Below are 14,549 nucleotides of genomic sequence, written 5' to 3'. Positions count from 1 at the left end.
TCATTTATTCTTTTTTTTTTTTTCAAGTTCCTTGAGGTGTAAAGTTAGGTTGTTTATTTGAGATTTTTCTTGTTTCTTGAGGTAGGTATTTATCACAGTGAACTTCTCTCTTAGAACTGCTTTTGCTGCATCCCATAAACTTTGGTATGTTACATTGCCTTTTTCATTTGTTGCAAGAGAAGAAGAAAGGAATAGAGAGGAACTACAAAAACAGCTTGAAAACAATGAACAAAATGGCAATAAGCACATACCTATCAATAGTTACTTTAAATGTAAATTCACTAAGTTCTCCAATCAAAAGATACAGAATGGTCGAATGGGGAAATAAATAATAAATACATTCTGTATTGAATTCTTCACTACGGTCATTGTATTCTTGTTTCAAAATTTTCTGTTTGGTTCTTTCTTTTGTTTTCTGTCTCTTGTTGAACTTCTCATTTTGTTTCTTGTATTTTTTTCCCTGATACATTAATCTTTTATATGTGTTCTCTTATAGCTCTCTGACCATCTGCAGAACAATTATTTTGAATTCTTTGTCAGGCAATTCCTGGCTCTTCATTTCTTTGGGCCAGTTACTATAGGCTTACTGTATTCTTTGGTAGAGATATATTTCCCAAATTCTTCGTAATCCCTATTGCTTTGTTTTCCTGTTCATGCATTTGAAGAAGCTGTTACCCCTTCCAGACTTTATAGACTGAATTTGATAAGGGGAGGCCTTTCACCTGTGGGTGAGAGGACACTGGATCATGCTGTGACACTGGGTATAGTGATGCAGGGTGACAAATGTGGGGGCATGTGGCAGCTTGGGTCCATGTGGGCATGATGTGTCTTTAGCTCAGGCCACTGGGGTCCACACTGTTGACAACTGTGTGGTTCTTGATAAGCACTGTGGGGGATCTGCAGTAGTTCTAAGCAGTGCCTCTAGATTTGTCAGCTAGGGACCAAGGCAGGCTGTGGTAGAGGCCAGTCACAGGCACCCTTGTAGTGATGAGGGCCACTGCAGAGAGCAAGGATTGGGGCCAACTGTGGTCTCATTGGCTGAAGTGGAGTCCCTAGCCATCAGCTTCCTCTCCTATGGTTTTTCTACAGTCTCCCCACAGGTGTGCACACTGCATTGGAGGCTGGTGGTGGGCATTGGACAGGGGTATGCAATGCACAGCTTGGGGTGGCTAAGTTTAGGTGGGCATGCTGGTGCTGGCCAGTGACAGGAGGCAGGACCTGATCTGGGCCCACAAGAAGCTGTGGGGTGCCTTGGTTTTAGGTGGTGCTCACCGGTGGCTGCATATCCCTCCCTTCTGCCACATGCATGCTCGTTGCAGTGGAGGCCAATGATGGCTGTCAGGCTAGTAGTGCACAGTTGGAGGGGCAATCCCTGAGCATGGGCACAGTGGTGGGGTTCAGAGTGGGTGGGTGGTGTTAGGCTGGTATCTTGCATTTGTGCAGCTGCATCAGCCCTAGTTGGCTGCACGTGTGGCTCCCTGGCTCTGCTGTGGGTGGGTAGGGATTCAGGTGGCTGGCGTCTTATACTCTCGCAGCTGTAGAGAGCTATAATGTATATATTCTCTCTCTCTTTCTCTTTCTGTATTTATTTATTTATTTATAAAAGAGCATATAGTGGCTAATAGTGTAGGTCTTGGTATTGGTGGGGGAAGGGTGCAGAGAGGGACTCAGGAAGTTGGCATCAGTGAACACAAACACAAATACCTGTGGGGGAAAAGCTGGCAACATCTGTGGGGGTCTACAATGGCCTTTGACTTCCTCGTTGGTGAAATTTGCTGAGTTTGTCTGAAGAGCAGGTCTCTGTGAATTGTGATCCCTCTGGCAGCTTGTCTGCTAATAATAGCTTCTGCTTTTATTCCTTGTTCCTAGCCAGCTCAGTACATCTCAGGTTTGCTGGTCTAGGTGGGGCGAAACCAAAGCAGGACCACTGTACGTTGCGCTGTGAAGCTGGAGAAGCTGGTCAGTCACCCCACACTTCTTTTCTTGGCAAGAGGAACTCTTTCTAACTGGGAAGTTCCTTCTGAGCACTGAACAGTGCCAGTTTGGGGAATGGGATGATGCAGGCAAAATGGAGTTACCTTCCTTTTCTTCTAATGTGATTATTCTCAGTTTTGTTGTTCTTAAAACTTCGTAAGTGGACTATAGAGGTCTCCTGGATCTGGTTTTATTCTTGGATAGCTGTTCAGACGTTCATTTTTATGGGACGATGGAGAAGCTGGGTTTTATCCCCAACTGACGGACAGTTTTTTCTTTCTTTCTTTAAATATGTCATCCCATTATCCACTGACTTTTATTATTTTTAATGAGAAGTGTGCCATATATCTTATCCTTTTGTCTCCTGTATGTACCCTATGGATGCTTTAAATTTTTTTCTCTTTATTGAAGATTCCCAGCTATTTAGTTTTGATGTACCTTATGTAGTTTTTTGTTTTATCCTCTTCTTTTCCCCATCAGCCAAGGCCCTATATATTATGACAGGTTGTATCATCCATCCACCTGTGCCCATACTTGGCAGTGCCTCTAATACTCATCAGTCTCTGCCAGTCTAAGAAGGGCTTGTCTCTCTGGAGTTAGTTGTTTAGATTCCTTTGCCCCTACATGTCTCTGATAAAGGTATAACTTCGTTTCTTTCCAGGTGAATAACCAATTATATCAGTATTATTTATTAAATAAACCACCCTTTTCCATCTAAAATTGAAATATCTCTTCTGTTACAGCTTGTTTTAAATATACCTGGATCTGTTTCTGTGCTCTGTTGTCTTGTATTACTTTTCTAGGCGTACATTGTTTTCAATCTATATTGTTTTCAGTATTTTTGTATTGTTTTAATATTTCTAATGCAGGTCCCTCCTCGTTAGTCTTACTTATTCAGAATGTTTTGGGCTCTTCATATATAACTGGTGGGATTATAAATTAACATTTATGCTTTGGGAGCTAAAGAAAAATTTGGTCACCGTGTTCAGAGTGCGTTCACAATGCTGGGCCCCATATAGAAGTGGGGAGATGGCTTCCTTCTCTGCTGTGTGCCATACTTCATTACCTGGGTCACAAAGCATTTCTGCTTTGCTCCTGAGTCTCAAAGTCACTGCTAACCTGCTCTATCCATTCTTAGGCCTCACCATCATTTTTAGCCAAGAGGGCCTGTACACATTATGCAACAGAGGTGAACCCTGAACAGATACCATGCCGTTCTTTCTTTTTCTTTTTAGCCTCTCCTACCACCGTTGTATTTTCTTTGTACTTTTAAAACAAAATCTTCCAGACACTGATGTGATGAGACAGAGAAACAGTGTTATATACATCAGCAGTTAATAATAAAGTCCTCCCTTTCATATTAGAGAAGGAAATACAATTGCTCCTCAGTAGAAGAGATCATTAAAGAAGGGAAAGGGGTATGCTCCAGCAGAATGGGTTAAAATAAAAGGACTGACAACACCTGGTATTGGTGAGGATGTGGAGCACCTAATATCATACATTGCTGGAGGATGTATAATTTAATACATCTGTTTTGGAAAATTGGATGACATTGTGTACTGGCCCTCAATATATATGTATTCTGTTTGTTAATAAGTCTGCTACTAGGTATATATACAGCAGAAAAAATGTTTATGTCAAACAATGTGTACAGGTATGTTCATAACAATTTTATTTGTGATAGCCCTAAGATGGAAACGACTCTCATGTACATCAGTAGTAAAATGTGTTATAAAATATGCTATATTAATACAATGAAATACTATCCAGCAGTACAAACAAGGAATTACTGATAACACATACTATAACCTGACTGAATCTCACTGATAAAACATTGACTGGAAGAAATCAACACAAAGCAACAGTATTATATGAATTTCAAAAACATATCTACTGTAAAGGAATATCGTTAAACTATTGACATTTTGATGGTTACTGCTGAAGGGAACATGAGGCAGCCTGTTTCAGTTCTGAAATTTTTTTATATTTTCATTTTGGTTATGGTTATACAGGTGTATGTATATGTAAATTTTCATCAAGGAGTAACTTAAGATTTACGCACTTTACTGTATATAATTATACCTTATACCTAAATACAAAAACTAAAATTGATTTAAAATTTTTTTAAAAATTATTTTATTGGTTTCTCCTGTGCGTTTCCCCCACCTCCCACCCCCAGAAGAACCCGCAACAATTCTGCCTGGTAGTATGCTAAGTGAAATCACATTAAATTTTTCTAGCAATTTGGAAAGACTTTATTGATACAACACTAAACCTTTTTTTAAAAATTCAGTATATGAAACTTATTTAGGTCATTTTCTATATCCTGTAAGTTTTTTATAATTTTCATCATTAAAATTTATACAGTCTTTGAGTTTGTTTTTAGATGATTTTCATTGTGAACAGCCTTCTCAGTCTATTTATATTGCTTATATATTGCCAATATTAAAATTTTATTTTGTACATTTATCTTTTGTCAGTTGTCTTGTCAAATTTTTTAATTCATCTTTCAAGTCAGTTTGGTAGAGACTCAACTTTTCTTATCAACTATAGGAAAGGAGAATTGTGTTTACTAATATTTTACTAATTTTTGCACAAACTAAAAACTTTTAAAATCTGTGTTGAATGCTTAGGGATGCATCCTTGCCTCATTCTATTTTAGAGCTGAAAAGTGTTAAGGATTTCAACAGCAAATAGTTGTAGTCTTGTCTTTATGTTTCCAGCATATCACATAACACTAGTTTTTCTAGACATTTTTTATTAAGCTTGGCTGCAGGATTTTTATCAGATACCTTTTTGAGATCTAGTGTTAAAATCATTTATTTTTCTTTACGTTGTTGATAAATTGAATTGTTTGAGTTCTAATATTGAGTCATCCTTGTATTCCTGGGGAAAAAATGCATTTTATTAATATGGTGTGTATTCTTTTTAATGCTCTGCTGGGTTTTCTGATACTCAGAAAAGCTTATATCTATGTATAAGTGAAGTTACTTTTTTGTGTTATTTTCACAATATGGTTTGAATATTAGTAATCTATAGTTGTTTATAATTATTGGACTTCATATTGACTGGTAAGTCAGACTTATATTGTGCTCTATTTTGCACGAATTTCTGAAACCTAGTAATTTACCTTTGAATCGCCTTTCAACATGAGGGACTCTCTACTTTTATTTGGCTACAGAGAGATAATTTAGGTAAGTAGTTTTCTTGTTAAATAGATACACATGGAAAACAGGACTTTTTGAAAATTTATTTGCTATAATATAAATTTTTTAATTTTAATTTTAGGTTTTTTCCCCCCACAGTCTGTGGTCGATGCCTGGATTGAATCATATAAACAGGACAGGGGACATCGCACTTCTGGATTTAATCAACTTTTTTATCCAGTGTTCAGGATGTCGAGGTACAGAATGTTGGAATAAATGATGTACATTAAGACTGTCAGTCCAGCAGTGTCAAATTTACTTTACCTTGTGTTAGTCATTTTATAATTCATCCTGGAATTATGTGCTCATCTTTTTCTGATAAAATTATTTTTATTTAAGTATATATATTTTTTTCTGGTTTGGTTTTACTCAACAGACTTCTGAATTTTTTAATATTTTGAAGGAAATCTGAAATTAATGAATTTATGAATTGGCTTTTTAGGTCATAAGATTTTATAATTAATATTTACTGATATTATTTGTATCTGTGCTCCATATTGTAAACTGTACTAGTTGCTAAAATTCATTATTTTGAATCCTCATGTTATAGATGAAATGCTTGAAGCTTAAATAATTCAAGGTAACATAAGTATGAAAATCAGTTTTCTTAAGTTTGCAGTCATTTGGAATCCATAGACAATTTGTTAAAAGTAAAGTTTTATTTTTATCATATTAATAGATAACTGATAGATACTTTTCTTCTCTAGAATAAATATTAACAGGTTAAATTGTACTATATGGGGAAAATCAGTTGGTAAACACCGTTCTTTACTTATTAATACAGAAAGAATGGTTGTCTTTTATTGAGATCACTGATCAAATTGATTTCTTGAAGGCTTTCTTATTTCTGACCAAGTTATCGCTCACCATATTGACATAAGAAGTTTTATCAAATATTTACAGAGTACCTAAGTTATACTAAGCACTGTTCCAAAGTATACAGATATTATCAGAAGTCTCTGGCCCCAGTATTGAGTACGTTTAATTTTAAAGAAGGCTTTATCCTCAAGAAAAAGAGGGAAATATACCAATAGTTTACTAAAGTGCTCAGTGCCATGAAAGTGATAATAATAAAACTGGTTACAGTTTAATGACTAGTATGTGCCAAGCTGTGTGCTTTACATACATTAGCTCATTTAATATTGGTTTGACACTTCTATCAGCCAGATGTGATTTTATTCTGTAGTTCAGGAAACTGAGAATACAGGGCTTAGATTAGTTTTTGGACATCATACAGTTTGTAAGTGCCAAATTCACGATTTAGATTCAGGCTTGTCTCAATCTGAAGTCTATATGTCTAACCAGAGGGTAGTGTGGGGATAACGAGGAGGAGCTTCTGATCCATCCTAGGCTGTGTGTTTCTGTGTATGTGTGAATGTGGGGATATTTGTAAGAAAATGCATCTCAGAGGAAGAAACTCTACCCTGGGACTGAGGTTGAGTAAGAGAAAATTAAGGAGGAGGAGAAGGCCAAAGTTACAGATTGTGTAAAAATTCCGGAAGACAAGAAAATACAGCACACTCCAGGACATAAAGAGAGTTTATGGCTGAATCCTAGAGCATAGAGACAGGTGAGGATTGGCAAGAGATTAGTTTATTAGAAGGAAAGTGAGTTTGTTAATTTTACAGTCTTAAAATGGGAAAGGCAAGCACTGAGTGATGTGCTTTACATATGTTATCTTGTCTAAACTGTGAAGGGTCCTGTTAGATTGAGTTTTGATTTTAAAACAACCGGTAGTCTTAAAAAATTTTCCTTTTGTAATTCATTCCCATGGTTCAAAAAACCAAAAAAAAAAAAGATATGTAAAGGAAAGAGCCTTTACCACTTCTTGCCTTCCTATCTATGTCCACAGAGTTAATTGCTCTTAACTACTTTGTTGTATATTCATCTGTCTATCTATATAAATAGGAAATATATGCTCTTTCCGCCCCTCCCCCCCCCAAAAGATACTGGTGTATAGAGAGCTTTCTTGGTTTCCTTCCTTCCCTCCCTTCTCCCCTCCCCTCCCCTCCCTTCTTTTCCAGCATCATAGCATTCATTTCTTTGTGTGTATGTACAACAATTTATTTAACTAGTCTTCTGTTAACAGACCATTGCATTATCTGTAGTCTTTTGCTGTTACAATGAGTAATTTTGTGTGTACCTTATTTGCTCCTGGTGGAAGAATGTCTGTAGGTTAATATATTTGTAATTATATTAGATATTGCCAAATTTCCTGATACGGGAATTGTACCCATTTTTACTCCTATCAGTAATATATGAAAATGTCTGTTTCTTCTTGGTCTTTTCAACAAAGCGTTTTTATCAATTTTTGTATTGCTCTTAGGAATGATTTAAAATATGTCAGTATGATTTTTAAAAATTGAGGTGAAATCACTTAAACAATTAACAACCATTTTAAAGTGGGCAGTTCAGTAGTTTTTAGCACATTAACAGTGTTGTGCAACCACCTCTCTCTAGTATCAAAACTTTTCTTTTTATCACCCCAGAAGAATACCTAATATTCATTATGTAATCATTCCTCTTTCCCTTCTTCCCTGCAACCCTTGGCAATCACTGATCTGCTTTCTACTCCTATGGATTTGCCTGTTTTAGTCATTTTATGTAAAAGGAGTTGTCCAATATGTGACCTTTTGTTTCTGATGTCTTTCATTTAGCATAATGTCTTCGAGGTTTATCCAAGTAGTAGCATGTATTGATAGTTTATTTCATTTTATGTATATGTTACAATTTGTTTATCCATTCCTCTGTCGATGGACATTGGGTTGTTTTCACGTTTTGGTTGCTGTGAATATTGCTGTGAACATTCATGGACAGATATCTGCTTGAGTACTTATTTTTTAAATCTTTGGTGTAAATACCTAGGAGTGAAATTGCTGGATCATGTGGTAATTCTATTTTAACTTTTTGAGGATCTGCCAGACTGTTTTCACAGCAGCTGCACCATTTTAAATTCCAGAAATGTATGAAGATTCTTATTTCTCCACATCCTCTAAAACACTTTTATTTTCCGATTTTTAAATTTTACTGACCTAGGGGTTATGAAGTGGTTTCTTATTATGGTTTTGATTTGCATTTTCTTAACCACCAGTGATCTTGAGCATCTTTTCATGTACTTTTGGCAATTTGTATATCTTTTTTGAACAAATGTGTATTTGATCCTGTGCTTATTTTAAAATTAGATGGTTTTTATTTTTGTTGTGAGTTATTAGAGTTCTTTATACATTCTGAATATTAAATCCTTATCAGATATACAACATGCAACTGTTTATAACTTGCAACTATTGGCTTCCCGCTCTGTAGGTTGTTCTCTTCACTTTCTTAAAGATACTCTTTGATGAACAAAAGTTTTAAATTTTTATGAAGTCCAACTTACCTGTTTTTTAATTTTTTTGTTCATGCTTGTGGTGTCAAATCTAAGAATCCATTGCAAATTCTAAGAGCCTGAAGATTTATCTCTATGTTTTCTTCTAATAGTTTTATCATTTTAGATCTTATATGTAGGTCATTGATCCATGGTTAATTTTTGTATTTGGATGATTTAATTTGTATTTCTCTTACGAGTGTGGCTTGAGAGCCATTTCTATTTCTTTTTCTTGAATTCTCTGTTCTTATTCCTTGCCACTTCCTTTCAGCTGTTTTCATAGATCCTGAAAAAACATTTGACAAAATGGATTTTAAAACATTTTAATAAAACAGACGTAGATGCATATTTTCTTAATATGTTTAAGAGAGAAAACTTACTGTCTCTCACATCAGTGCAGTATAGTAAAAATCTAAAATAGACCCAAGTACCTGTGAAACTGTAGTAAGCAGATATTAAAACATATGAAAGAAGAGAACTACAAAATACAGCTACACCAAGATACCATTTTTGCCTATCAGATTGATAAAAATTAAAAGTCATAACAACACTCTGTTTTTTAGACTGTGAGGAAAGAGACACTATTACATTGTTTGTTGGAATACAAATTGATACAATTCTCATGGAAAGAAATTTGACATTATCTACCAAAATTACATATGTTTTTATCTTTTGACCTAGCCATCCTGTTTCTGGAATTTTGCCATGAAGATATACCTCCAGTTTTATAAAAACAAATTCACAGGGTTACTCAATACCATATTGTTTGTACTTGTAAAATATTGGAAACAACCTAAATGCTGAGATATAGGACAGTGATTGAATAAACTTTGGTACAACTTATACAATGGATTTTTTTGTCATTGCAAAAAATTATGAGGAAGATCTCTGTGGACTAATGCAGGGAGATTTTCAGGATACATTTTTAAAGTGCAAAGTGCAAAAGAGTGTCTAAAAGTATTCGAGTTTTTTTTTAGAAGAAAGAAAGGGAAATAATAGAATATACACATGTCTCTGGTCACTTGACCAAAAAAAAACAAAAAAAGATAAAATAGAATGATTGGCTGCCCATTGGGTGTGTGTGTGTATGTAAATGAAGTGGAAAGCTTAGAGGGAATTGGGGTAAAGGGATGACACTTACTGGAATATACTTTTTGAATAGTCTTGACTTTGGAGTTATCTTCATGTTTCGCATACTCAGAAAGAAAAAAAAAGAAAAATCAATAAAGATGGAGGGAAAATACTAAAACTGGATGCTATCAGAACAGATGAACCATGCCATGCCGTAGCATAAATAACATAACCACACTGACGAGTGTAAAAAGTATAAACTAAAGTAAATTTTGAGCTCAGTGCCCACACTGTAAAACTAGTGGGGGAAAGTGAAGAACACAGTATTTACCTCCTCAGATTGTCTCCTTACAAGATATTTATTATGGGTAAAATGGTATTGATACTTTACCTGTACAGACTTGGTAGACATCACCATAAACAAATGATGAAAGCAAACACTGCCAGTTATAGAACCAGTTAATAGCATGTACTTCGTGTTATGCACCTAGAAGAAGAACTCAACCTCACTTTTGTAGTATTCTTGCCAAAAGTTTAGAGTCTAAATCTACTCATGAGGAAACGTTGGATGAGCTCAAATTGAGATATATTTTTCACAATAACTATCCTGTACTCTTTAGAAGTGTCAGTATCATGAAATACAAAGAAATGACTCAGAGAACTGTTCCAGATTCGATACTAAAGGAACTGAATGCAGTGCACGATCTTAGATTTTTTTTTGGTAAAAAGAACATTATTGAGACAAATACTGAAATCCGAAATCAGTTCTGTGGGTTAGAACATACATATTAAATTGTTAATTTCATCGTTCTGATCATTGTACTGTAGTTGTATAACATTTTTGTTTTCGGGGGGAAATATACACAGGAGTATTGATGAATAAAGGGATATGTAAAGAGTGAAAGAAGGATAAAACAAATGTAAAATGTTTACATCTGAGAATTTGGTGATGGATATTCAGAAATCCCTTGTACTTTTCTTACAACTTTTCTGTAAAGTCTGGAAAGTAGAAAATGGAAGGAAAAAAAAAAGCCTTTTAACCCCAAAGCCAACATCATGCTCAAGGGAAACTAGTAGAGTCATTTTCACTGAAGTCAAACAAGGCAGGGATGTCCACTCTCACAACTCCTATTTAATATTGGCAATATAAGCTGACACATTTGGATAATAAAATGAAGTATGATTACTATTTAGGAGTAATATTGAAAGTTTAGAAATTTCAAGAGAAACTGTTTGCAAAACTAATAAAGGCAATATAATAATTCTGAAAGAGGGAGATCAAAATGGCAGAATATGAGGATGCTGAGCTCCCTTCCCCCCATAAACACCTCAGAAATACAGTACATGTGTACCTACTGTCGTTGAAACAAAGTGTAGGCTGGGAGAAAGGCTTTTCTATAACCAAGACTGTAAAGAAAGATCCACATGGAGTTGGATAGGAAGGGAGGAGAAATGATCAGGTCTGGACTTGCACCCTAGTGAGGAGAGGATGTCAGAAGCTCGGGGATCCTCCTTGGGGAATGAGAAGTTTGAACCACATACTGGTCTAGAGCTGGTTCTGACCTGGCCTTACTTCTGAACAGGGCAAGTGTGGTCCAGGACTGGATGGCTTCACAGGGGAATTCTACCAAACATATGAAGAATAGCTACTACCTATCCTTCTCAAACTTTTCCAAAAAATTGAAGAGGAGGGAACATTCCCAAATTCATTCTACGAGGCCACTATCACACAGATACCAAAACTAGACAAAGACTACAAATAAAAAAAAAAAGAAATTACAGACCAATGTCTCTGATGAATATAGCTGCAGAAAACCTCAAGAAAATATTAGTAAACCAAATTCAGCAATATATAAAAAGGACCGTACACAATGATCAAGTTGGGTTTAATATAGGGACCCAAGGATGGTTCAACATTCGTAAATCAATCAGTGTGATACGCCATATTCACAAAAAGAAGAATAAAAATCACACAATCATTTCAATTTGACAAAATTCAACATTCATTCGTGATAAAAACTCTCATCAAAGTGGGTATAGAGGAAACATGGCAACGTAATAAAGTCTGTTTATGACAAACTCACAGCTAACATCATACTCAGTAGTGGAAACCTGAAAGCTTTTCTTCTAAAATCAGAAATAAGACAAGTTATGCCCACTCTCACCCCTTCTATTTAACATAGTATTGGAAGTCTTAGCCACAGCAATCAGAGAAGAAAAAGAAATAAAGGAATCCAGATTTGAAGGGAAGAAATAAAACTGTCACTATTTGCAGATGATATGATACTATATATGGAAAACCCTGAAGTCTCCACCAAAATATTGTTAGAACTAATAAATGAATTTAGTAACATTGCAGGATACAAGATTAATATACAGATATCTGATGCTTTTCTAAACACTAGTAATGAACTGTCAGAGAAGACAAAACAATTCCATTTAAAATCTCATTGAAAAGAATAAAATACCTAGGAATAAACTTAACCAAGGAGGTGGAAAATCTATACTCATAAAACATTGTTGAAGGAAACTAAAGATGATACAAAAAAACAGATACCCCATGTTCATAGATTGAAAGAATAAATATTGTTAAAATGTCCGTAATACTCAAAGCTATCTACAGATTTAATAGAATCCGTATGAAAATACCCATGACGATTTTTACAGAACAAGAATAATTCTAAAAAGTATATGGAACCACAGAAGACCTTTAATGGCCAAAGCAATCTTGATTAAAAAGATTAAAGCTGGAGGAATCTTGCTCCCTGATTTCAGACTATGCTACAAAGCTATGGTAATCAAAACAGTATGGTACTGGCACAAAAACAGACAGATAGATCACTGGAACAGAATAGAAACCAGAAAGAAACCGACCCACATGTGGTCAATTAATGTACAAAAAGGAAGCAAGAATATATAATAGGAAAAAGACAGTCTCTTCAAAAAGTAGTGCTGGGAAAACTGGACAGCTACATGAAAAAGAATCAAACTGGACTGCTTTCTCACACCATATACAGAAACAAACTCAAAATGGATTGAACACTTATATGTTAAGACCTGAAACCATAAAACTTCTGGAAGAAGTCACAGTCCTCTCTTTGACAGCAGTCTTAGTAATATTTTTTTGGATGTTTCTCTTCAGGCAAGGGAAACAAAAGCAAAAATAAACAAATGGGACTACATCAAATTTAAAAGCTTTTGCACAGCAAAGGAAACTGTCAACAAAATGAAAAGGATGCCTACTGAATGGGAGAAATATTTGCAAACAATATATTTGACAAGGGGTTAATATCCAAAATACATAAAGAACTCATAAAACTCAACATCAAAGAAACAAACAATCCAATTAAAAATGGACAGAGGACCTGAGTAGGCATGTTTGCAAAGAAGACTTACAGATGGCCAACAGCCACATGAAAAGATGCTCAGCATCACTACTCATCATGGAAATGCAAACCAAAAGCACAGTGAGGTATCACTGAACACCTGTCAGAATGGCTATCATTAAAAAGACCCACATCCGTGGGAATGTACTTTGGTGTAGCCATTATGGAAAACTGTATGCAGGTTCTTCAAAAAAATGAAAATAGAACTACCATATGACTTAGCAATTCTACTCCTAGGTATATGTCCAAAGAAAATGAAAACACTATTTTGAAAAGATATATATACCCCAGTGTTCATAGCAGCATTATTTACAATGGCCAAGATATGGAAGCAACCTAAGTGTCCAATAATAGAGGAATGGATAAAGAAGATGTGGTATATATACACAGTGGAATATTACTGAGTCATAAAAAAGAATGAAATTTTGCCATTTGCAAGAACATGGATGGAACCAGGATTTATTTTGTCTAGTGAAATCATTCAGATGGAGACAGAAAACTATTCTATGTTATCACTGACATATGGACTCTAAAAAATAAATGAATAAATATAACAAAACAAACTGACTCATAGAGAACAAACTCAAGTTTACTAGTTGGAAGAGGGGTGGGGGAGGGGCAAAATAGGGGTAGGAGGAAACTACTATGTATAAAATAGATAAGATGCAACAGCATATTGTACAGCACAGGGAGTATAGCTAATATTTTATAACTTTAAATCCATAAAAATATTAAATCACAATGTTGTACACTTGAAAGTAATATAATATTGTAAACTACTATACTTTAATAAAAGTGTTACAAAACAATAAAGTAATTTGGTAAGTTATTGAGATGGAGATACTATAGATGAGTTAGTATGTTTGTTTTTTATTAGAGTAGGCAGTTAGAAGGGATAGAATAAAAGATCTTTTTAAGGGGCTTCCCTGTGGCGCAGTCGTTAAGAATCCGCCTGCCAATGCAGGGGACATGGGTTCGAGCCCTGGTCCGGGAAGATCCCATGTGCCGCGGAGCAACTAAGCCCGTGCACCACAACTACTGAGCCTGTGCTCTAGAGCCCGCAAGCCACAACTACTGAGCCCACGTGCCACAATAACTCAAGCCCGTGTGCCTAGAGCCCGTGCTCCACAACGAAGAACAGCCCCCTCTTGCCACAACTAGAGAAAGCCTGCGCACAGCAACGAAAACCCAACACAGCCAAAAATAAATAAAATTAAATCTTAAAAAAAAGATCTTTTTAAGATAACAAATGTGGAAAATGTTGGAAATTATTTCAGATCTACACCTTACTTGATAATGTGCGCCAAGATAAATTCCCAGTGCATCAGGAGTTTAAATATAAAAACAACAATAAATAGCAGAAACAAACTAAATTTTTTTTTACAAAAAGAACAAATAAATACGAGAAAGAAAGAAATAATAAAAGCACTAGAAGAAAACATGGAATAAATTTTTTATTACCTTGGAGTGGTAATAAAATGTGACTCAAAATTAAGTGTAAGTCAAAATCTGTAAGTTATAAAAGAAATGATTGATGGATTAAACTAC

General features: G+C 35.2%; 1 protein-coding gene across 1 annotated transcript in view; it reads left to right on the top strand.

Annotated features, from left to right (window-relative positions):
• Positions 1-14,549, top strand: part of STAG1 (stromal antigen 1) — a 425,667-nt gene that overhangs the window by 172,857 nt on the left and 238,261 nt on the right. The window contains 2 exon segments of the mRNA XM_036851044.1: positions 5,280-5,321; positions 5,323-5,377. Of these exon segments, the coding sequence (XP_036706939.1) occupies positions 5,280-5,321; positions 5,323-5,377 (97 nt within the window).

Source organism: Balaenoptera musculus, chromosome 4 (assembly GCF_009873245.2).
Source record: "Balaenoptera musculus isolate JJ_BM4_2016_0621 chromosome 4, mBalMus1.pri.v3, whole genome shotgun sequence".
Classification (NCBI taxonomy): Eukaryota; Metazoa; Chordata; class Mammalia; order Artiodactyla; family Balaenopteridae; genus Balaenoptera; species Balaenoptera musculus.
Note: the sequence above shows the minus strand (reverse complement) of the source record. Positions and strands in the feature narration are given on the sequence as shown.